A 22,512-nucleotide genomic window follows, 5' to 3' on the forward strand; every position below is an offset into this window, starting at 1 on the left:
TTTTTGCCATAGCAGCGCGTGTGATATCCTTCCGCGGGAGTCAAACAAGGCCTTTTCCCTCCCGACAACAGAATGAACAAGCGGCATTGTTGCTTAAACAATTGTTTTAAGGTTCCGCGTTTGGAAATCGCGCATATCCAGAGTAAACTAATCGGCTGGGGGATACCGGGCTTGTATGTTTTTCTCACCTTCTTTCATTGTGCTATCCACGGTCCTGTTACATTGGTTGAACACTGAAGAAATAAAATCCGTGGTTGTCCGCGGCAATCTAACTAGCGACTTCTGTTAAGAGTGGTTGGTACAGAATGGAGCTGATAACAATCCTCGAAAAAACTGTCTCTCCGGGTGATTATACAGCTCCATATACTCATCTTTAACATTTGTTATGTGAAAAGTTTAGGCCCAGCAACTTGACATATCTGTATTTGATAACGATTACGGGTGAGAGTTAAATCAGAAAAAGGGAGTAGTGAAATGCCTTGCTAGCTAGGCTGCTAATGTTACGGCCTATTCACTCCGCGGATCCGGCTTCTGTTATGAACTCGCTAACATGCTAACTTTTAGCACTGTTAATAGTTCAATCTGGGCGGCATTGATGGAGCTGCCAGTTGTCAAAATGTATTATCCGTTGAAAAAGTTGTCACCCACATAGTTTGTCATTTTGATGTCATGTTTTTACTGGGTTGATACGTTTAGTTACCTATCAATTAACTTGGCTAGCCAGCCACTCATGTGCAATTAAGTCGTCCCTGCCTTGCACGCCAGCTAACTTTACAGTCTAGATTACTAGCTATGTAATGTAGTTAGCATGTGCCGATGTGAAAAAATAGAATAGGGCCTGTACTCGATCATGTAAACCTTATTAGGTCGTATACGCTAGCTAGCTAGTGAAGTAAACACTTGTGCATTGTCCGTGGTGATGTAACTTGGACAGCTAACTATGTTAGCTAAAGTTGGATATGAGTTGGTTAGCTCGATGGCTAACTCAATCTTTGGCATCAAGTAACTATCCGCTAGTGACCAAAGCATCCCCGGGAGCCAGCATGTTGCATGACATGGGTCACCTTTCTAACGAGTAAGGCTTGATAAATTGGCAGTTTAATTTAACGTTAGCTAGTTAACGAACTAATATCTTATCAGGAAATGAACAACCACAATTTCCCAAATATATTATCGCATTGAATGTGATCACTGCTAATCGTGGTAGCCTAGCTAGCTAGGAATTGTAGATGTATGCTAACATAACTTTGCTGCTTCATGTTGTGGCTAACTAGCAAGTGCACTAGCTATTCACATAGTATAACGCTAACATTTTCCCCCTCGCCCCCTCAGATCGAAATGAACTGGAGGCGGCACAGAAGTTTCTGGAGCAGGCGGCAATTGAGAATTTGGTTTGTATAACTACACATTTCAGGCAGACGGATAATTTATTCCGATCACATTCAGGCCTGGCGCCAGAAACACAGGGCATTGAATTGCCGGCGTTTTCAACTGGGTCGTTCCTTCCCCCATCTTAACATTATGGCAGCAACGTCACACACCTCAGCTTTCGCGAATGAATGGGACCTAGCATTATCCCACGTTAGCTAGCTAGCACACCAGCTACACCCATGTAGGCATCCAGTACCTCGGCATGATCACTTTGCACAAACTAAATTATGGCAAATTCTCGTTTTAAGTTATTTTAAAATTAATTCAGTTGAATATCACTTGAGCAATATAACCCCGTCATCGAAAACGAGTTCACTACTAGTGATAGATCACGATTACCCTGCTTTGATATGAACACATGTGGCTAACATGTTGTAATCCTATAGCTGGATTTGAAATAAGTATGATATTCATGTACCTAATAGTTAACCGAAAAGCTGCCTGATAGGCGTTTAGTAGTAAGCAAGAGCACTCTCACATCTGACACTTACCCTTTCTCCTGCTCATTCTATATTGTCCATGTGTTACATACAAGTTACATGTGTTGTATATTCTGCAGGGTACTCAAGCTACACTTGTATTGTGTAATCTCTTTGGCCATACAACCTTATGTAGCTTGTGTCAAAGAAATATAATAACATTTTGGTAATTTAGCAACGCTCTTCTCCAGAGCGACTTACTGGAGCAGTTAGTGTTTCGTGCATTACTCAATGGCACATTAGTCCATTTTCTTTCTTTTTTTTCATTTTTTATTACCTAGTTGGCTCAGGGATTCGAACCAGTGACCTTTCGGTTACTGGCCCTACACTCTTAACCACTAAGCACCTCAAAGGTCTATGCGCTGTTTGCTGGACTGTGCAGCTCTGTTAATGATCAGTCACATAATTAGCTAGGCAGATCAAAAACTATTAAGGGAGTTTTACCCAAATCAGTAGTCAGAAGATGCCATGGTACAAGTCTTGCTAAATGGTCTTTTGTGGTGCCCGCATGTCTTTCATTATCATTGAAGACCACGTTATGATTAAACCCAATCTGTCTTTTAATCTATCAGCTGAAGGACATAGAGATTTCCTCTCATCTAAATATTTGGACATACTTTTTTAATCTCCAGGAAGCCTAGTTAGTGACACCAAGCTAGACACTTGATGCCTCATATGCCCCACTAGTGGGATCTGGAATATGGGTCACAGGTGGTATCCACAGATGAAATCTTAGAGCGAAAATTGGTCACAAAGCAGAGTATACAGTGCCTTCGGAAAATATTCAGACCCCTTGACTTTATCCACATTCTGTTACAGCTTTATTCTAAATTTGAGTCGATCGTTTTTTTCTCTTAGCAATCTACATGCACTACCCCATAATGACAAAGCAAAAACAGGTTTAGAAATTCTTGCTAATTTATATAAATTAAAAAAACTGAAATCACGTTTACACAAGTATTCAGACCCTTTACTCAGTACTTTGTTGAAGCACCTTTGGCAATGATTACAGCATCGTGTCTTCTTGGGTATGACGCTACAAGCTTGGCACACCTGTATTTGGACAGTTTCTCCCATTCTTCTCTGCAGATCCTCTCAAGCCCTGTCAGGTTGGATGGGGAGCGTTGCTGCACAGCTATTTTCAGGTCTCTCCAGAGATGCTCTGGCTGTGCCACTCAAGGATATTCGGAGACTTGTCCCGGAGTCACTCCTGCTTTCGCTTGGCTGTGTGCGTAGGGTCGTTGTCCTGTTAGAAGTTGAACCTTCGCTCCAGTCTGAGGTCCTGAGTGCTCTGGAGCAGGTTTTCATCAATGCTCTCTCTATTCTTTGCTCCATTCATCTATCCCTCAATCCTGACTAGTCTCTCAGTCCCTGCCGCAGCAAAACATCCCCACAGCATGATGCTGCCACCACCGTGCTTCACTGTAGGAATGGTGCCAGGTTTCCTCCAGATGTGAGGTTTGGCATTCAGGCGAAGGAGTATAATCTTGGTTTCATCAGACCAGAGAATCTTTTCTCATTGTCTGAGAGTCTTTAGGTGCCTTTCGGCAAACTCCAAATGGGCTGTCATGTGCCTTTTACTGTGAAGTGGCTTCCGTCTGGCCACTCTACCATAAAGGCCTGATTGGTGGAGTGCTGCAGAGAGCGGTTGTCCTTCTGGAAGGATCTCCCATCTCCACTCTGGAGCTCTGTCAGAGTGACTGTCGGGTTCTTGGTCACCTCCCTGACCAAGGCTCTTCTCCCCCGATTGCTCAGTTTGGCCTGGCGGCCAGCTCTAGGAAGAGTCTTGGTGGTTCCAAACATCTTCCATTTTTAAGAATGATGTAGGCCACTGTGTTCTTGGGGACCTTCAATGCTGCATAACTTTTTTGGTACCCTTCCCCAGATCTGTGCTTCGACACAATCCTGTCTCAGAGCTCTACAAACAATCCCTTCTAACTCATGGCTTGGTTTTTGCTCTGACATGCACTGTCAACTGTGGAACTTTTTATATAGACAGGTGTGTACTTTTCCAAATCATGCTCAATTACGACAGGTGGACTCCAATCAAGTTATAGAAACATATTAAGGATGATCAGTGGAACCAGGATACACCTGAGATCAATTTCGAGTTTCATAGCAAAGGTTCTGAATACGTAGGTAAATAAGGTATTTCGGTTAATTTCTTTAAATTTGCAAAAATGTCTAAACCTGTTTTCCGCTTTGTCATTATGGGGGTATTGTGTGTAGATTGCTGAGGATTTTTATTTATTTAATCCATTCTAGAATAAGGCTGTAATGTAAGAATGTGGAAAAAGTCAAGGGTCTGAATACTTTCCGAAGGCATTGTATATGTAAAACAGACATAAACAACTCACCAGGACTTGTATGAATTTAGCAGTTTGTTGTTTTGGTTACACAAACGCATTACAGATCTGATTTAAAACTACCACATATGGATCATTAGTGTTTTGTGGAGCACACTGCTGCAACTCACTGACTGCAGCATGAACAGAATTTAGTGTCTAAATTGCTTTGCTGTTGCGTACGAACATGCTCCGTCGTGTCTGTTGATTGCTAGCCTTCTACATCCTTCAGTTGCTGAATGTAACTGTTGAACACTTCAGTGTCACTGCAGTGAAATCTTACTCATGCCAAGGACTGAAAGACTGTGGTGATGACAATTTCTTTCTTACCTGTTTTACTAAACCACTACCATCTTACCAAACTCTCCCTTTCTTTCTCCAGCCCACGTTCCTGGTGGAGCTCTCCAAGGTGCTCGCCAACCCTGGCAACACCCAGGTGGCTCGTGTGGCCGCAGGGCTGCAGGTGAAGAACTCGCTCACCTCCAAAGACCCGGACGTGAAGACGCGTTACCAGCAGAGATGGCTGGCCATCGACGCCAACGCCCGGAGGGAGATCAAGAACTTTGTAAGGAGAAACTCCTCTTCCACCTCTTAGTGCAGATTTATTTATACTTTCTTGCTTTAGTAGGCTTTTGTGGTCTCCTGGCTCCCCACCACCCCCTCCTTCTTTTTTGGGGTTGAAGTATATTAAAGTCTATTACGGTTTTAAGTGACAGTGTGGGTTACACAGTGACAATCATTTAATTCAAATACCCCCTGGTGGAAAGAGGATCCAGGTGCTGAAGTTGATTACTCTTCGACCCCCCCCCCCCCCCCCCCCCCCCCAAAGATAATTTAACCTCAAGAAACCTACCCAACCAAATGACTTATTTTTCTTAAGCCCTTGGCTCCTATAAGAACCAATGTCCTCCATCTCACCCAGCCAAATGCACCAGTTGATTCACCTCCCTTTCACTCCCCTCCAGGTTCTGCAGACCCTGGGTACGGAGACGTACCGGCCCAGCTCGGCCTCCCAGTGCGTGGCCGGCATAGCCTGCGCAGAGATCCCCGTCACACAGTGGCCCGAGCTCATTCCCCAGCTGGTGGCCAATGTGACGGACCCCAGCAGCACCGAGCACATGAAGGAGTCCACCTTGGAGGCCATCGGATACATCTGCCAGGATATAGTGAGTGCTCCTGACACACACACACTTGCGCACATGAGGGACACGGGGGTTATGATCTAAAAATCAAACTACTGTAATATGAAACTTGTGACATTGTGTCCTCAATTGCACAAAGACAAGATTTCAAAATCGCACCTAGACTAACTTGTGATGTCTTTGTTTTCATGTGCATGTTCCACTGCAGAGCAGACGTAGCTTCCATGAACAGCTGTCTTCTCTCCTCCCCTGTGCCGTAGGACCCTGAGCAGCTGCAGGACAACGCCAACCAGATCCTGACAGCCATCATCCAGGGCATGAGGAAGGAGGAGCCCAGCAACAACGTCAAGCTGGCTGCCACCAATGCGCTGCTCAACTCACTGGAGTTCACCAAAGCCAACTTCGACAAAGAGGTGTGTTTGTGTCTCCTGCCCTGCCTGTGTCCCACTACTATCCCACATATTAGTGTTTAAGTTCCTCCTTTGTCACATGCTGTGACCCCAAAAATGGAAAGATGAAATGGACAAATCTGAGCTTGTTTATCGACTTAACGGTCTGGTCTGTGATGAGTAATCATGCACCACGCTGAACATGTGATGGATAACCCCTACCACAATATCTGAGACCTTCACACAAGGCTGGGTTTTGAATGCTTTGTCTATGTGCCTGTCGTAACAGTGAATGGGTTTGTGTTTTCCAGACGGAGAGGCACTTTATAATGCAGGTCGTCTGTGAGGCCACGCAGTGCCCAGACACCAGAGTGAGTATTGTGAGTTTCTCTTTTCTATTTAAAACCCTTTTTGGGCACATTTTATTCCATGCTTTCAGCCAATAATCATGTTCTTAACCAATGTTGGTGAAATGCAATGTCTGTCTCCCACAGGTACGAGTGGCTGCCTTACAGAACTTGGTGAAGATAATGTCTTTGTATTATCAGTACATGGAAACGTACATGGGCCCAGCACTGTTTGCGGTAAGCACCCCCATGCAGCAACTTGGTCTTGCTCTGTGGTCTTTAGATGTGCTTCTACTCTCTGAAGTACTTGAGGCAGAGAACTCCAAACAAGGTCTCGATGGACCTTATCAGTTACTGATATTGTAGCGTCGCTTGTTGACCACTTGTCTGGTCTGTGGTGAGAAATCATGCACCACGCTGAAAAATCCTGTTGTATAACTCCTACCACTATCTGAGACCTGCACGGACACCAACGCCAGAACCACCTTCCCCCCCCCCCTTTTGGTCTCTGTCCTCTCCGTCCCTTACCCCGAACAGATCACAATAGAAGCCATGAAAAGTGACATTGATGAAGTTGCCTTACAAGGAATCGAGTTCTGGTCGAACGTGTGCGACGAGGAGATGGACTTGGCCATCGAAGCGACTGAGGTGAGAGACCCCCCCCCCCCCCCCCCCAACACACACTTCCAAACGTGTTTCAACTCTATAAACTAAACACAAGGCAACACTCCAGCCCACGAATGTGTAAATATGTTTTATATATTATAACACCAGAAAGGGTTCCAGTTAGCCATGTTGCTGAGTGACGATATAGCTCACATGTCTGGTCTGTGATGAGAAATCATGTACCACGCTGAACATGTGATGGATAACCTCTTCCACTGTCTGAGACCTGCATGTACCTTGTTATTTTGTTAACGCTCTACTATCAGCCATTAAGCTGGCACCCTTACCTTGAGGGTGTTTATGTTCGATGCAAAATGCATACAATGGACAGCAAAAAGGTCAATATTCCTCTAAGCTTGGTACCTCTCTCTCTCTCCCCAGGCATTGGAGCAGGGCCGGCCTCCGGAGCACACCAGCAAGTTCTACGCCAAAGGAGCCTTGCAATACCTGGTGCCCATCCTCACCCAGACACTCACCAAGCAGGTACGCAGGAGAAGAGCCCGCGGCAGTCATTTTACACCTCGTTAACCTCTTCATTACACGTTAAGGATGGTTGAAAAGGATGAATCATTTACTGGTATTAAAATCTCTATTAAAACACCACAGCTGGCAGAATAGCTGGCAGAATTCTCCACCTTTAGATTAAATGAAGATTCTGACTCCTAGGAAAACCTGTCTGGTCTGATGAGAAATCATGCACCACACTGAACATGTGATGGATAACCCCTACCACAAAATCGAGAGTTAAGGGGGGGGGGGGGCTCACCCATCCGGACACCACCATTTTGTGTCTAATACCACAGATGGTCCCCCAGGAAGACTGTGCTACTGCTACCACCCATTTTTATAATTAGTACAAGTGTACCATGTGAAGTCTAGCAGGGAGGTGTGAGGGTTTCTGTACATGCCATCGCAGTCTATCTATTAGGGGCTTTAATGAGAGGCACTGGACTTGTCTAGCTGAGTTTGTCTGTCCTTCGTGTTGGTATCTGTTCTTTTGTTTGTGTCCTTTGCTACTCAATGTCCTTGTTGATATGCTATAGATACCTGTTCATGTAAATATATGCCATTTCCCTGGTCATCTCTATGTAAATGCCTGTCTTTCCTCTCACCTCTCCTATGTGCAAGTCCAGTATAGATTCCTTTCATACTTATCCTTCCCTCCACCCCCCCTCTATGTTCCTCTGTCATGTGACATTGGTTTTATCCCTCCTTTCTCAATGTCATAATGTTTCATGTAAATACGTCTCCTCTCATTCACCCCTCTCGCTTCCTCCTCAGGACGAGAACAACGACGATGACGACTGGAACCCGTGCAAGGCGGCGGGCGTGTGCCTGATGCTGCTGGCCACGTGTTGCGAGGACGACGTGGTGCCTCACGTGTTGCCCTTCATCAAGGAGCACATCAAGCACCCCGACTGGTGCTACCGCGACGCCTCCGTCATGGCCTTCGGCTCCATCCTGGAGGGGCCCGAGCTCAACCAGCTCAAACCCCTCGTCATCCAGGTGACTAGCTTCACCACATGTAGACACGAAGACACATATTCAACGTGCTGTAAACTATTCTTTTAACGGTCTTGCTCAATTCATTCTAATTAACCTAATAATTATGATACAACCCCTCACTGATGTCAGTGGTTGCAGTCTTTGTCAACATAACCTGGTTCAAGCATTCGTGGCATTACCCTGAAGACGGCACAGTGATGCTGAAAAGTAGGTTTACCCAATAAATTACTGGGAGTTTTTATATAGATATATATATTTAATATGCTGCGACTATTGTTATATATCCATTTTATTCGCCGTTAGTCAGCACCTCTACGCAAAATAATTTTCTCTGGGTGTGCGCCAGCTCATGCTTTTTATTAGACATGAAGGCAACACCACCATATTATGATCTCAACCAGAGAGCCTGCTATAAGCTAACATATCAGATAGAGGAGACTTGACTATCTGCTAGGAAATGATCTTTGCATCTTATGCATAGCAGTGATAGGATGTTCGGGCTCTTTTGACTGACTCTGATATTTTCGCTCGTTCAGTCAAAGGAACGACTCGTTAGACGCCTTTTTGTTCATTTGAGTCAGTAATTCCCCGCGCACGCCGGACCCCTACCGGTGAACGATGAACTGAGAACTCAAGTCATGATTCTACAAGCATCTCGTTCACCATTATTGAAGCTGTCATTTGTGATTGAGACATGTGAAACTGTGCTTTAAACAATGTTTAAATGTAATGTAATGTATTGGTTGATTGCTAGGCACACAACTAAGATTGTTTCTTTATACATTTGAAACGAGGTATAGTTTGTGGCTCCAACCGGACTAGATCGTGAACGACTCTTGGTGTAATGCATTGTTTAAATGTCTTCTGTGTGTGATGAGCAAAATGTTCAAACTGCAGCCCCCAGAACGATTCATTCTCCAGTTTGAGTTTGTTGAGCAGAGGCTGTGTATGTTTTGGTTCTAAAGAAAAAAGCTGTGTCAATGACATTCGATAATCAATTAATTGCAGTCGTTCTTGCGCCATGCGATCAATTCAGTTCTAAACATGTATTTTTCTTCTCAGCGCTTATGATCTATTTCCCCGTGCGCATGTGACCGACGGTTGGTGGTCGGCGCACATCTCTGGAGCCGCTGAGCCAGGGGAGCGTGTATTAATCCTGCTGTAGGTAGGACTCACTGCGGCCAGTACTTGCAGGTCAAAACGAAAGACAAAAATGAACCAGTCACTCAGGAAAAACGAATCATGCGTCTCGAGTCAGTAAAAAGATTTGTTCAAAAAGAAGGAATCATTTGCGAACTGCACATCGCTAAGGCACGGCCCAACCAGCTCAAACCCCTTGTCATGCAGGTAACTACACCAGCTACCAACTGTATAAGGATACCTACTTACTGATACTGATTTTCCCCAGGGGAAGTTTCGGTGGAGTTTCACAGCAGCGTAGACTAACACGGGTACTAACAATCCATCGTCTGATGGGTGTGGCGAGCAAGGAAGAGGATAGCTTGTGGCCAAGTAGAAATGTATCTGTTGTAAAGGTCATCTCTAGGCGGCAAACATTTCTCAGTTTCCTTGTTGCACGCCCATCAGATAATGCATTCTTTTCTTTGCGCTCTAAAACTCCCCTATGGTTTATAGTGAAACTATCCGCAGGTTTGGCTTTAATTACATTTTAAGTTCATCTTTAGATGCAACAACTTAGGGTAGACTGTGGTTCAAGGGTGATCGGGTATTTACAGACATGTTCACTCACATGTAGGGTGGACTGGAGAGGCTGTGAATAGGGTGGTATCAGCTGAACCACCATGTTCTTTCATGGCTGTGTGTGTGTGGCTGTGTTTTCAAATGGCTCCCTATTTAGTGCATTGCTTTCTACCAGGGCACATAAGTAATGCACTATGTCGGGAATAGGGTGCCATTTTGGACACAGACTATGCCCAAATCCTTGACCCCCAAGCCCTATTGAACTGATAACTGAATTGGGTGCTTGTCTCAGCGTGAGCTGCTGATAAGCTTGTGCAAGTGTCTTTAATCACACTGCTAAAACCTGTCATTCACTAGGCACCAAATTCAAGAAAACTGACAAACGGGACTACCTGACGTTGTCCAATAAAATACTCTTGTTTCCGTTATAAAATGGAAATATGTGAATCTAATGAAGCAAAAAATGTAGGCAGTGGAAGCTTGTATCTGGTCTGTGATGAGAAATCTTGTACTCAAGACCCTGAGAACCCTGATGTTGAATAGGATTTATCTGAGACCTGCACAGACAAGTTCATTAGGGCTGGATTTAGACATTCTCTGTAGTAGTGATGCGGGGGAAAAATCGGTAGTTGGGTATCGGAATATTATTTTTCATAACTCGTATCGTTTTGACAATTGCAATATTTTTGTGCTAATTGGCTGTACCTGCACCAAAACTTTTTTTTTTTCCTTCATAGCTTGTTCATCTTTTTAAGTATGGAGACAATTTTTGTCTTCACTTAATTCCATGACTGATCAAACCGTATTTTCTCATGGCTCTCTTGTGCCTCTGCAGCAGACATATGGTGAACAATATGTTTGGAACATCAATCGCAATAAAACCCCACTATCGAATTCCCAGCCCTACTCTGTAGACGAGGGGTGGGCAACTCATGTCCTCGGGGCCTGATTGGTGTCACACTTTTTCTCCGTCCCTAGCAAACACAGCTGATTTAATCAAATTGCATTCTAAACGGAAGATCATGATTAGGTGATTATTGGAGTCAGGTGTGTTAGCTGGGACAGAACTGTGACACCAATCAGGCCCCGAGGACTGGAATTGCCCACCCCTGCTGTAGAGGCTCTGAGACAATCCCTGGTGGCCCTTTCCCTGGTGGCCCTTTCCCTGTTTCTGTAGTCTGACGCACTACTGTTGTAAAATCTCGTCCACTGCCCTCCCGCTCTTTCCAGTCCATGCCTCTCTCGCTACACCTGAATACTGCTGTTATATTAACAGTACCTGTCTTTCTCTGCCCATCCATGCCTGTCTTTTTACTCTTAAACACTGGTTAACAGTACTTAATAATGAATAAATTATAATTTATTACATTTCTATAGCGCTTTTCGTAGAATCTCAAAGCTCTTAAATGGGGAGACTTCATGTATCTCTGCTCCCCTCTGGTCGTTAACCACAGTAGTGTCAATAAGCAGTCTGCTCTTGTTTCTCCCCTCCCAGGCGATGCCCACGCTGATTGAGCTGATGAAGGACCCCAGTGTTGTGGTGAGGGACACCACGGCCTGGACGGTGGGCAGGATCTGTGAGCTTCTGCCGGAGGCGGCCATCAACGAGGTGTACCTGGCCCCTCTGCTGCAGTGCCTCATCGAGGGCCTGGGGGCCGAGCCACGCGTCGCGTCCAACGTCTGCTGGGTGAGACAGAAGCTAGAGCCGCTGATTTATTTACTTTACCGTTTAAAAAAACAATTCAACACGTGGATATACAATGCATTTAAAATCATTGAGGATAATGCCAGAAGTTGAACCGCTTATTTCCGTTGTGGTCCTCTTGTGGGCCTCCACACGTAGCAGTAGTTCTTTGTTAATCCCACAGATAAGGATTTTTATCACCACAAGCATCAACGATATACTGCACAGTACAAAGACACTTGCTCAATTACAACAATTGATCTCAGTCCACCCCACTCGAGTGGAATATGTTGCATCAAAGTACCTGTAGTTGAGAGAAATAATGGTCTGGTCTGTGATGAGAAATCATGCACCACGCTGAACATGTGATGGATAACCCCTACCACAATATCTGAGACCTGCTAAAAATGTCTTTAATTTTTATTTTTATTTAAGGACCAAAAGTAATGATGATTCATGGGTTTTCATATGAATGCCCTTATAACTTCTCCCTCCATCCCTCTCTCTCCCTTTCCCTCCCTCAGGCCTTCTCCAGTCTGGCGGAAGCCGCGTACGAAGGCACAGATGCAGCAGAGGAACAGGAGGAGCCTGCCACGTACTGCCTCTCCTCCTCCTTCGAACTCATCGTCCAGAAACTCCTCGAAACCACAGACAGGTAGGCAGGACTGTCCAGAAACCGCAGGCAGGACTGTCCAGAAACCGCAGGCAAGACTGTCCAGAAACCGCAGGCGGGTAAGCAGGACAGTGGGTTGGAACGGCACCTTCTATTGTCAGGACTGTAAAGGTTTAGAAACCTCTCAACTTGGCTAGTCAAACTAGACATTTTGTATGGAGGAGTTCTAGAGTTGGCTAGAGAATAACTCTCTGGTCTGTGATGAGGAATCATGTACCACGCTGAATGTGTGATGGATAACCCCTACCACAATATCTGAGACCAAAAATGCATTTGGAGATGTAGAATGGCGTTAAAATCTTATTTCCTTAGGAATTCCTTTTGAAGCCCTTAGCTGTACATATCCTTTTGAAGGCTGTGAGTCTCTTATCCAGTCTCGTCATCCTAGGTCGATGAGGTTTATGTATTTAAGTGCACCAAATTTGTGCTAAGAATTGTACACATTTCTGTATAATATTGTTTTGCTGCTGCTGCATAGTAATGATTTAAGTGAAATAAATCAATGTTCTCCGTCTGTGTCCACCAGGCCGGACGGTCACCAGAACAACCTGCGTAGCGCGGCCTACGAGGCCCTGATGGAGATTGTGAAGAACAGCGCCAAGGACTGCTACCCAGCCGTGCAGAAGACCACCCTGGTCATCATGGAGCGCCTGCAGCAGGTCCTGCAGATGGAGGTGGGTCCCAACCGAGAGAGGAGAGTGATGGATCGGGGGGTGGCAAAAAGGGAGAGGGGAACCTTTTTGGTCTGTGATGAGAAATTATGTACTCACTACTCTGAAAACCTCTGATGTTTACTTAAGGATTTATCTGAGACCTACTTTAAACTATTATACATTTTGCTTGGAGTCATTTCTATATTGAATCCCATTTGAATAATCTGTTTTTCATGCGTTCTCTCTCTCCTCAGTCTCACATCCAGAGCACGTCGGACAGAATTCAGTTCAACGACCTCCAGTCTCTGCTGTGTGCCACCCTGCAGGTGAGACGAGTCGACTTCATTCAGTTTGACCCTCAAACTATTTCGACCTCCTCGAACAAGAGGTAGAAGAAGGATACCTAGGGCGTTCAATTAATATATTTTGCTGTCTTGAGTATTTTAAAGCCTTAGAAAAGGCGATACACATTTTAGTACCTGTCTGGTCTGTGACGAGAAATCTTGTACTGAAAACCCCGATGACACTAATAGGAAGATCTAAAACATACTAGGAAAGGAGAAGGCTTTATGAGGAAAGGTACCGGCAAGGAAACAACTTCTGGGTTGGACTTATCCTCTTTCCCGCTTCTCCTCACAGTAGCTAAACGACGTTCAAGTTAGCCTGTGCTATGTTAGGTTAACCCTTTCCCTCCCCACTTCTCTATAGAATGTGCTGAGGAAGGTGCAGCACCAGGACGCGTTGCAGATCTCAGACGTGGTGATGGCCTCTCTGCTCAGAATGTTCCAGAACACTGCCGGCTCCGGGGGCGTACAGGAGGATGCACTCATGGCCGTCTCAACCTTGGTGGAAGGTGAGCCGTTTAAAACTGTCACACTGTAGTGGATGAGTTAATTTAAAGTTTTTATTTTTATTTTTTACCTAAGTCACACATACGTTAGGGTTTTCTGTGAATTTTAGTGGGATGTTTGTGAATCTAAGCCGTAAAACCTCGTATCTGGTCTGTGATGAAAAATCTTGTACTCAAAACGCTGAAAACCCTGATGTTTAATAGGATTTATCTGAGACCTGTTTCCAGCCACTTGGTCAATGTTAAACTGATTTCCACGCTTCTTACAGTATGTATATGGTGTGTCGCATGTCCAGTGTCACATGCCTCACTGAGCGCGATTACATGCACACTAAACATGTGGTGTTATGGCTTTGGTCGTATAAACACCTTACTCTGCTGATCTTAATCGCTGTACGGTCACGATCAAAGTAAACATAAGCCAATTAAAACAGCTCAGAAAACCCGGGTATCTCTCGAAAGATTAGGCTATAGAAACGGCTGTCGGTGTTCCAGCTGTGCGTTTGAGCTGTGCCTGTGCTAGCACCAGCAACTCAAGCCTCCCTCGAATGCGTGAGTTTGGACAAACTAAAAGTATGAATCTTAGAACTAGTTTTCACGTCGAAACTTTGTCCGAACTCCAAATCAAATAGTTTTTTCCAAAAATAACATGGTCGCCATGGCAGAACGCTTATTTTGATTGAAGATTTTCTACATTTTATCAAAGTGCCGTCCGGTAGACTGATTTTAGATATGTCCAAGTGTACAGGATTATTAGGGATATTCTTCTTGCAAAGCATGTTAACATTTGAAATTTGAATTGTCATATTAATCCTACTGTTCACAATCGTATTATTGTGTGCATGTAACCGTACTCAATGTTGTGCTGTAATGTCTTCCATGCTTCCTCCTCAGTATTGGGTGCTGACTTTCAGAAATACATGGATGCCTTTAAACCCTTCCTGGGAATTGGATTGAAGAATTACGCAGAATATCAAGTGCGTTCTGTTTTTAAGGATTTATATTCATATTAATCTCTTAAAGTAAAAAAATAAATAATTGTCCTCCCTTCCCCTGACGCCTGTTCCTCTCGCTGCTCTGAGCTGTGGCAGCCGGGATTTTAGTTCGTCACAGAGTAAAGCAGGGTCTATTTCACCCAGTGTTCATGAGGTAGCAGGGCTGCCATTGTCTACACTGGACTTTGCTGGACCCCACACTTGAAATGCACTGATTTAGTAGCCAAGTTACTTCTAGTAATGCTTGCTGTGAGTCAACACTCGATTATTTCACCTAGCTACACCGCTCACTCACCCACCCTTCCCTCTCTCTCCCTCCCTTGTCAGGTGTGTCTGGCCGCGGTGGGCCTGGTGTGTGACCTGTGCCGGGCCCTGATGTCCAACATCCTGCCTTACTGCGACGAGATCATGCAGCTCCTGCTGGAGAACCTGGGAGTGAGTTGCACTTTAGTTTCTGCCACCTGTGTTGGTAATGACAAGGCTGCCATTATCGATCCTGGAATGTGGAGGACCATACATTTGAGTCTTATTGCAGATTTACAGCCTCTGTTTTATTGATTGGTTACTTTGTAGAGACATGCAAATGCCTTCGTGTCAAGCTGACTGTGGACACCAAAAAATGTGTTTTATCAGAAAGATAAGGGTTATAATTCCAGCTGTCTTTGTTTAATAGGTTAAGTCTTGTGGACACTAATGCAGTTTGTCACCAGTACTGACTAAGGGCGTGTGTGTTGCCCCTGCAGAATGAGAATGTGCACCGGTCAGTGAAGCCTCAGATCCTGTCAGTGTTTGGAGACATTGCCCTGGCCATCGGCGGAGAGTTCAAGAAGTACCTGGAGATCGTCCTGGACACGCTGCAGCAGGCGTCGCAGGCACAAGTCGACAAGGTAGAACAGATGGACACGCACTGTACCACATTGGCATCCCCTTGTTTCGTTTGACCCTGACGCCTGTTCCTCTCGCTGCTCTGAGCTGTGGCAGCTGGGATTTTAGGTCGTCACAGACTAAAGCAGGGTCTATTTCACCCAGTGTTCATGAGGTAGCAGGGCTGCCATTGTCTACACTGGACTTTGCGAGACCCCACAAGTTTCTTCCTTGAGCAACCTTAAGCTTGCCTCTTCCAGAGTTTGTTAGTGGTATTAGTAATATGGTGGTCAATGGTTCATTCTAGCAAAATTGTTAATTGACCAGTTACTCTTATTGAAGGCCTTTTGGATTCATCAAATGACCGTTGCGCACCTCGATGTGGTCTGTCCTCTGTCCCTCTAACATGCTGTGTGTGTTGGTTCCTTCCCTCTGGCAGACGGACTATGACATGGTGGACTATCTGAACGAGCTGCGGGAGGGCTGTCTGGAGGCCTACACTGGCATCATCCAGGGCCTGAAGGGAGACAAAGAGAACGTGCACCGTGAGTCCCCTAGCCACCATCCTCCCAGTATCATAACTAATCTACAGATTTTGTGGATCTAGTATTTTGGCGTTTTGCTGACTATGGTATTGATGTGTCTTTTAATTGTCTTAAAATGCAAATTGTAGGATTTTCCTGCACTTCTGTTTACAGTGGAGACTGAGTCCTTCCGCTGACGCCTGTTCCTCTCGCTGCTCTGAGCTGTGGCAGCTGGGATTTTAGGTTGTCACAGAGTAAAGTAGGGTCTATTTCACCCAGTGTTCATGAGGTAGCAGGGCTGCCATTGTCTACACTGGACTTTGCGAGACCCTACACTTGCCATTGTGGCATTTGCTGATTTTCAGACTTCGCAGTATGCCAGATTTTCCTAACAAGCATCCTTAATCACCTCTTCGCCAGAATTATGGCCACTTTGAGTGAATATTGGGCATCTGTCACCTCTGCCTTAATTCTCATGATTGTGCTGAACATTGTCTTCATTCTATCGTTCTGTCCCGCTCTCTGTCCTACCTGTAGCTGACGTGATGCTGGTGCAGCCCAGAGTGGAGTTCATCCTGTCCTTCATCCATCACATCGCTGAAGACGAGGACCACTCTAATGGCGTGGTGGCAAACGCCGCCGGACTTATAGGGTAAAGCAACTAGGATTATCTCAGTGGGAGTGACGCTTGCTTTGTGGATCACAATAATATTGAAGATGCTTTTGGTATGACATAGCATAAAAATGTTAGGGGCAGCTTGGGCTAAGATGCTTGAAAAACACTGAATTCTTATCATTTAAAAAATTTTTTTTTTTTTTTTTATAAATCTAAGGAAAACCTGTCTAGTTTGTGAGATCTTGCACTCTTAAACCCTGATGTTTAATAGCATTTATCTGAAACCTGCACAGACACTTGTCAGTAAGAGGCCTGAAAAGGAGTTGAGGTAGATCGGAGTCGTGTTTCCAGCGACTTGGTCAATGTTAAACTGGTTCCTCTGCTTCTCCTTACAGTATGTAAATGGTGTTGTTCCTGTGACATGCTTAGTTAACTTCTTATGGCTGGGATCCTGTTAACGGGGTCGATATGACAACAGCCAGTGACAGTGCAGGGCGCCAAATTCAAAACAACAGAAATCTCATTTAAAATTACTCAAACATACAAGTATTTTACACCATTTTAAAGATAAACTTGTTAATCCCACCACAGTGTCCGATTTCAAAAAGGCTTTACGACAAAAGCACAACATATCATTCATTATGTTAGGTCAGCACCTATTCACAGAAAAACACTGCCATTTTTCCAGCCAAAGAGAGGAGTCACAAAAAGCAGAAATAGTGATAAAATGAATCACTAACCTTTGATGATCTTCATCAGATTACACACATAGGACTTCATGTTACACAATACATGTATGTTTTGTTCGATAAAGTTCATATTTATATCCAAAAATCTCAGTTTACATTGGCGTGTTATGTTAGGTAATGTTTTGACTCCAAAACATCCGGTGATTTTGCAGAGAGCCACATCAATTTACAGAAATACTCATAATAAACATTGATAAAAGATACAAGTATTAAACATGGAACTTTAGATAAACCTCTCCTTAATGCAACTGTCAGATTTATTTATTTTTTTAAACCAAAAAAAACCCATGCTATAATCTGAGTACAGCGCTCAGAGCCCAAACAAGCCATGAAGATATCCGCCATGTTGTGGAGTCAACAGATGTCAGAATAGCATTATAAATATTCACTTACCTTTGATCTTCATCAGAATGCACTCCCAGGAATCCCAGTTCCACAATAAATGTTTGATTTGTTCCATAAAGTCCATCATTTATGTCCAAATACCTCCTTTTGTTCGCGCGTTCAGTACACAAGCCAAACTCACGACGCGCCGGCAAGTCAATGCGAAAGTTCAGATAAAGTCATATTACAGTTCGTAGAAACATGTGAAACGAAGTATAGAATCAATCTTTAGGATGTTTTTAACATAAATCTTCAATGTTCCAACCGGAGAATTCCTTTGTCTTCAGAAATGCAATGGAACGCAAGCTAACTCTCTCACGTGAACGTGCGTGGTCAGCTCATGGCACTCTGCCAGACCCATGACTCAAAGAGCCCTCATTCCCCCCTCCTTAACAGTAGAAGCATCAAACAAGGTTCTAAAGACTATTGACATCTAGTGGAAGCCTTAGGAAGTGCAATATGACCAATATCCCACTGTATATTCGATAGGCGATGAGTTGAAAAACTACAAACCTCAGATTTCCCACTTCCTGGTTGGATATTTTCTCAGGTTTTTGCCTGCCATATGAGTTCTGTTATACACACAGACATCATTCAAACAGTTTTAGAAATTTCAGAGTGTTTTCTATCCAAATCTACTAATAATATGCATATATTAGCAACTGGGCCTGAGTAGCAGGCAGTTTACTCTGGGCAACTTATTCATCCAAGCTACTCAATACTGTCCCCAGCCATAAGAAGTTAATCCCCCCCCTTTCCTCAGAGACCTGTGCACGGCCTTTGGGAAGGACGTGTTGAAGCTGGTAGAGCTGCGGCCCCTCATCAACGACCTGCTGGCGGAGGGCCGGAGGTCCAAGGTCACCATAACCAAGATGCTGGCCACATGGGCCACCAAGGAGCTGCGCAAGCTCAAGAGCCAGGCCTGGTGAGTTACTGATCTAATGACCTACTGACTGACGGTCACCCCTACAGCACCTCTAGGGCACCATGAAACCGCAAGGGAATAGCCAAGGGAGAATTTTATTTTTATTTTTTAAACAATGTACATTTTGAAAGTTAATGTTGCGTTGGGAGGTACTTACGCAGGAAATGCTAGTCTTGTCCATTTTATTTTGGCGGTGGCGTGAAATTGTAACCATTAGTGATTTCATGAAAGCGCATGTATCGTGTAAATTGGTGACCAATTCTGATATCTATAAAGTCACCAGAATTTCACTGGAGCAGCCTAATGAGAGGGATCACTTTACATGCATTGAGCGCGTGAACACAAAACTTTGGCTCCTACAGCAAATAACCTTTTCTTCTTTTCCCTCTACAGATTTCATGCTTGTTGGGGATAAGCTAGACAACAATGAATACACCCCACTGGAGTTTCTTCTGTCTTTTGCGTCGTGTCCGAGTTAAAGCAGAAGTGAAGCGTGCGCTGAGATGAGTGTCTGAGAATGTGAGAGCGAGAGTGAGCGAGGATCGACGTCACACCACCTTCTGAGTACAATTCCAGCAGTCGCCGGCAGACCAGCAGCGCCACACCCCTGAACCCCCACCACCACTTCCTTATTCCCCTCCCCCAATACCCTCTTCTTCTTCGGCCACCTGTGGACTGATTCTGACTTGACGACAAGGACTCCACACAAAAACGTGGATCGCTGTAGCCGGCTAGTTCTAGAACTCTTCTGAAAAACTAATATTAGTCTACAACAGGATCACCAGAGTAGAGAAAAATGAACTGACAAATGTGGTTTTCTTTTGAGGGGAAATTACAAACACAACATGATACGAAAGAACTCAACTATTTTGCTCTTTGACCGATCTGTGGAAGACTTTTTCCCTTGACTCTTTTTGGTTCCTTCCAGCACTATATGGTTGTGGACTTCAAAAATGGAGATGGTCAATTTTACACAAACGTGAACTGAACCGGAATCTGAGAAAAGCTCACTTTTGGGGTGTTGGAAATGCGCCCAAAGGATCACTGCTGGAGTTGAAAGAAGACGGGACGAGCGGGCGGTCTCCACCCCCCTCGTCTCCTACCTCTAGCCTCTCTGCAATCCTCCAGTCTGCCCCTGCACGGAGCCCCCAGAGCGCGGCAGGGGTAGAGCTGACCAGCCTGGATGATGGAGTGTGTCTGTGAGGGAGGCGATTCACTGTCTCTACCCCCCCTCCCTCCCCGGTTATTTCAAATAAATAATAAAGCTTGAAGCAAATTCAGTAAGATATATTTCTGATGCTGTTTGGGAGAGGGCTGTGGGGGCTTGGTAGATGACTTATTAGCAGCACTTGAGTGAATTGGCAAGAAGGTTTTCTATATTTCCTGCAAGAGGAATCACTGACAATTGTTCACCTTTTTCTTTTAATGGCATCAGTTGTTTCTCTTCATCTTCAGTGTGGGCTTCTAGATAAAGACCATTTCTTGCCAGCCCTGTTAACAAGAATCGGTGAGGAATTGTGTTGAGTGCATCAGGATCAATCAAGGCTAGGGAACACTCCCAAGATAACTACATTTGACATGTAACACTGACATCTTCTTAGTGTTAAGATGAGCAAGGAGTAGAAAACGAGTGCCAAATTTAGACTACTCATCAGGGTAAAATACAACAAGCAAACACATACTTGCATGCAGTTCAGAAATACATCTATAATTTGAACTAGTGAATTGGGCTTGTTTCAGTTCCTATTTGTTGGTTTCTCAGTGCACTTAGTTGGAAAAGGGTCACTCACCAAGCTGTTAAAATGAGAATCGAAGACGTTTGTACAAGGTTATATTTTTCCATTGCTATGAAAAACAATAAAATGATATCAAACATTCCCCAAGCAGTTCTGGTACTTTGGTCTGTATTTTGTTTCTTGCAAATGTTTGTAATGCACTGTGATGACTTCAGTTTCCATGGCAACACTTGGTTGGTGAGATCTCTAAACTTCCAAAAATGTATTTCTATATTGACATAATCAAATCGGGTTCAATTTAACTTGTCTTCACTGTTTTGTACTGTTTACCTTCTCCAATACATAAGCGTTGGATATGAGCCATTTTCCATTTGATTTGAGATTGGATATTTTTTGCAGTGACTTTGGTTCTCACACCAGTTTGGATTGTGTGACATTGTCCTCATGGGCTTGGCTATTTATGTCATGTGTTGAAGTTATAAGAATTGCAACTTGAATATAGAATTGTGAACATTAACCTGCTTTTTTCTTCATATCCAACCTAGTAAACTAATAAAAATCTATATTGTACTTAATGCTGTAACCTTTCCATTCAATGTTCTTCTGTAAATGGCTGTCACTTGTGCCTGCTGACCTTATACCCTTGTGTAACGGATGTGAAATGGCTAGCTAGTTAGCGGTGGTGCACGCTAGTAGCCTTTCAATCGGTTACGTCACTCGCTCTGAAACCTTGAAGTAGTGGTTCCCCTTGCTCTGCAAGGGCCGCGGCTTTTGTGGAGCGATGGGTAACGACGCTTCGTGGGTGACTGTTGATGTGTGCAGAGGGTCCCTGGTTCGCGCCCGGGGCGAGGGGACGGTCTAAATTTATACTGTTACACTTGTATTGAGTGTGTGTAGAATAATGATTTGGTTAATAATGGTTAAAAGGAAAGTCAGCAAACCATAATCTTGTCCCTCCAGAAATTAACATGATAGGTTGATCATGTTTGCATGTGACAGTAATGCAAAATTTGGGCTGTCCCCAATGGCACTTCATTCACCACGTAGTGCACTACTCTGAACAGGGACCATAGACAAAGTCAATTTTACCTGAACAGAATTTGGAATTGCTGCTTTGTTTTATGTTAGAAGTTAACCCAAAACACAGATGTATGATATTACTTGATCCAATCCTAAGGATAAAGGGAAAGAAACATGGAAGTGCAGTACACTGTCAACTACCATATACAATCTATTATCAGGTATCAGGTCACATCTAGTGCCTAGCTGACTGAACTGCAAGTGTTGGTTTTGTTTCCCCACAACTCAATTTAAATGTTGAAATGGTACAGTGCTGTCTCGTAAACCTGCCATACTGATTTAGCCTGAAATGTGACTCCTTATTAACGGGTGAAATGCAGAACTCGACTCATTGTGGAGGCTACATTTTCTAAGAGAGATACAATGCACCTAGTGTAATAATAAACCGGGTGGTTCATTTATACTTGACCTGAAGAGAGCGATAACATCAGGGTTGAGCAGAGCAGCAACCGGTGACGTTGTTGGACAGTCACCTAAAAGGCTCGAGGACCAGGGTCAAAGAGCACACTAAGTAGAAATCTTTAAATAGTGCGTTGTTCCAAAGAAAGCGCAGGAAGTAGAAGAGGTTTTTATTTTATTTATATGTAACTTTTAACTAGGCGAGTCGGTTTAGAGCAATCCTTATTTACAATGACGGAACTGCCTTGTTCAGGGACAGAACGACCGATTTTTACCTTGTCAGCTCGGGGATTCGATCCAGCAATCTTTCGGTTACTGGCACAACGCCCTAACCAATAGGTGTGACGGAAGCAGAATCTTATGGGCTTTTGGGG

General features: G+C 44.3%; 1 protein-coding gene and 3 non-coding genes across 6 annotated transcripts; all 4 read left to right on the forward strand.

Moving 5' to 3' along the window:
- Positions 1-44: 44 nt before the first annotated feature.
- On the forward strand, positions 45-21,229 carry LOC120035148 (importin subunit beta-1-like). Of its 3 annotated transcripts, none has more exons than XM_038981971.1 (22): positions 45-1,075; positions 1,333-1,391; positions 4,638-4,820; positions 5,221-5,421; positions 5,658-5,810; positions 6,098-6,166; positions 6,281-6,370; positions 6,671-6,781; positions 7,181-7,282; positions 8,081-8,305; positions 11,502-11,693; positions 12,215-12,345; positions 12,890-13,037; positions 13,271-13,342; positions 13,725-13,869; positions 14,761-14,843; positions 15,189-15,296; positions 15,605-15,748; positions 16,165-16,270; positions 16,787-16,901; positions 18,762-18,923; positions 19,317-21,229. In XM_038981971.1, coding segments are annotated over exons 1-22 (2,625 nt in total). In that variant the 5' UTR covers positions 45-1,050; the 3' UTR covers positions 19,318-21,229. The 3 variants fall into 3 exon arrangements, with proteins under 3 accessions (XP_038837899.1, XP_038837883.1, XP_038837891.1); XM_038981955.1 differs by having other exon boundaries at positions 45-345; XM_038981963.1 differs by having other exon boundaries at positions 45-345; positions 6,098-6,157.
- Positions 14,921-15,064, forward strand: LOC120045252. The gene has a single exon (XR_005476681.1). It is a non-coding gene; the product is annotated as a small nucleolar RNA SNORA79 (small nucleolar RNA).
- LOC120045253 lies at positions 15,806-15,949 on the forward strand. Its single transcript, XR_005476682.1, has one exon. It is a non-coding gene; the product is annotated as a small nucleolar RNA SNORA79 (small nucleolar RNA).
- On the forward strand, positions 16,444-16,587 carry LOC120045254. Its single transcript, XR_005476683.1, has one exon. It is a non-coding gene; the product is annotated as a small nucleolar RNA SNORA79 (small nucleolar RNA).
- Positions 21,230-22,512: the final 1,283 nt, after the last annotated feature.

This window comes from Salvelinus namaycush, chromosome 3 (genome assembly GCF_016432855.1).
Source record: "Salvelinus namaycush isolate Seneca chromosome 3, SaNama_1.0, whole genome shotgun sequence".
NCBI lineage: Eukaryota > Metazoa > Chordata > Actinopteri > Salmoniformes > Salmonidae > Salvelinus > Salvelinus namaycush.

Excerpts from the sequence above, each read along its gene's own strand:
- LOC120035148 (XM_038981955.1), top strand. The coding sequence starts at position 306 with ATGGAGCTGATAACAATCCTCGAAAAAACTGTCTCTCCGG. Across the intron at positions 5,811-6,097 it reads AAGCCAACTTCGACAAAGAG|ACGGAGAGGCACTTTATAAT; the intron begins GTGTGTTTGTGT and ends TGTGTTTTCCAG. Across the intron at positions 8,306-11,501 it reads TCAAACCCCTCGTCATCCAG|GCGATGCCCACGCTGATTGA; the intron begins GTGACTAGCTTC and ends CTCCCCTCCCAG.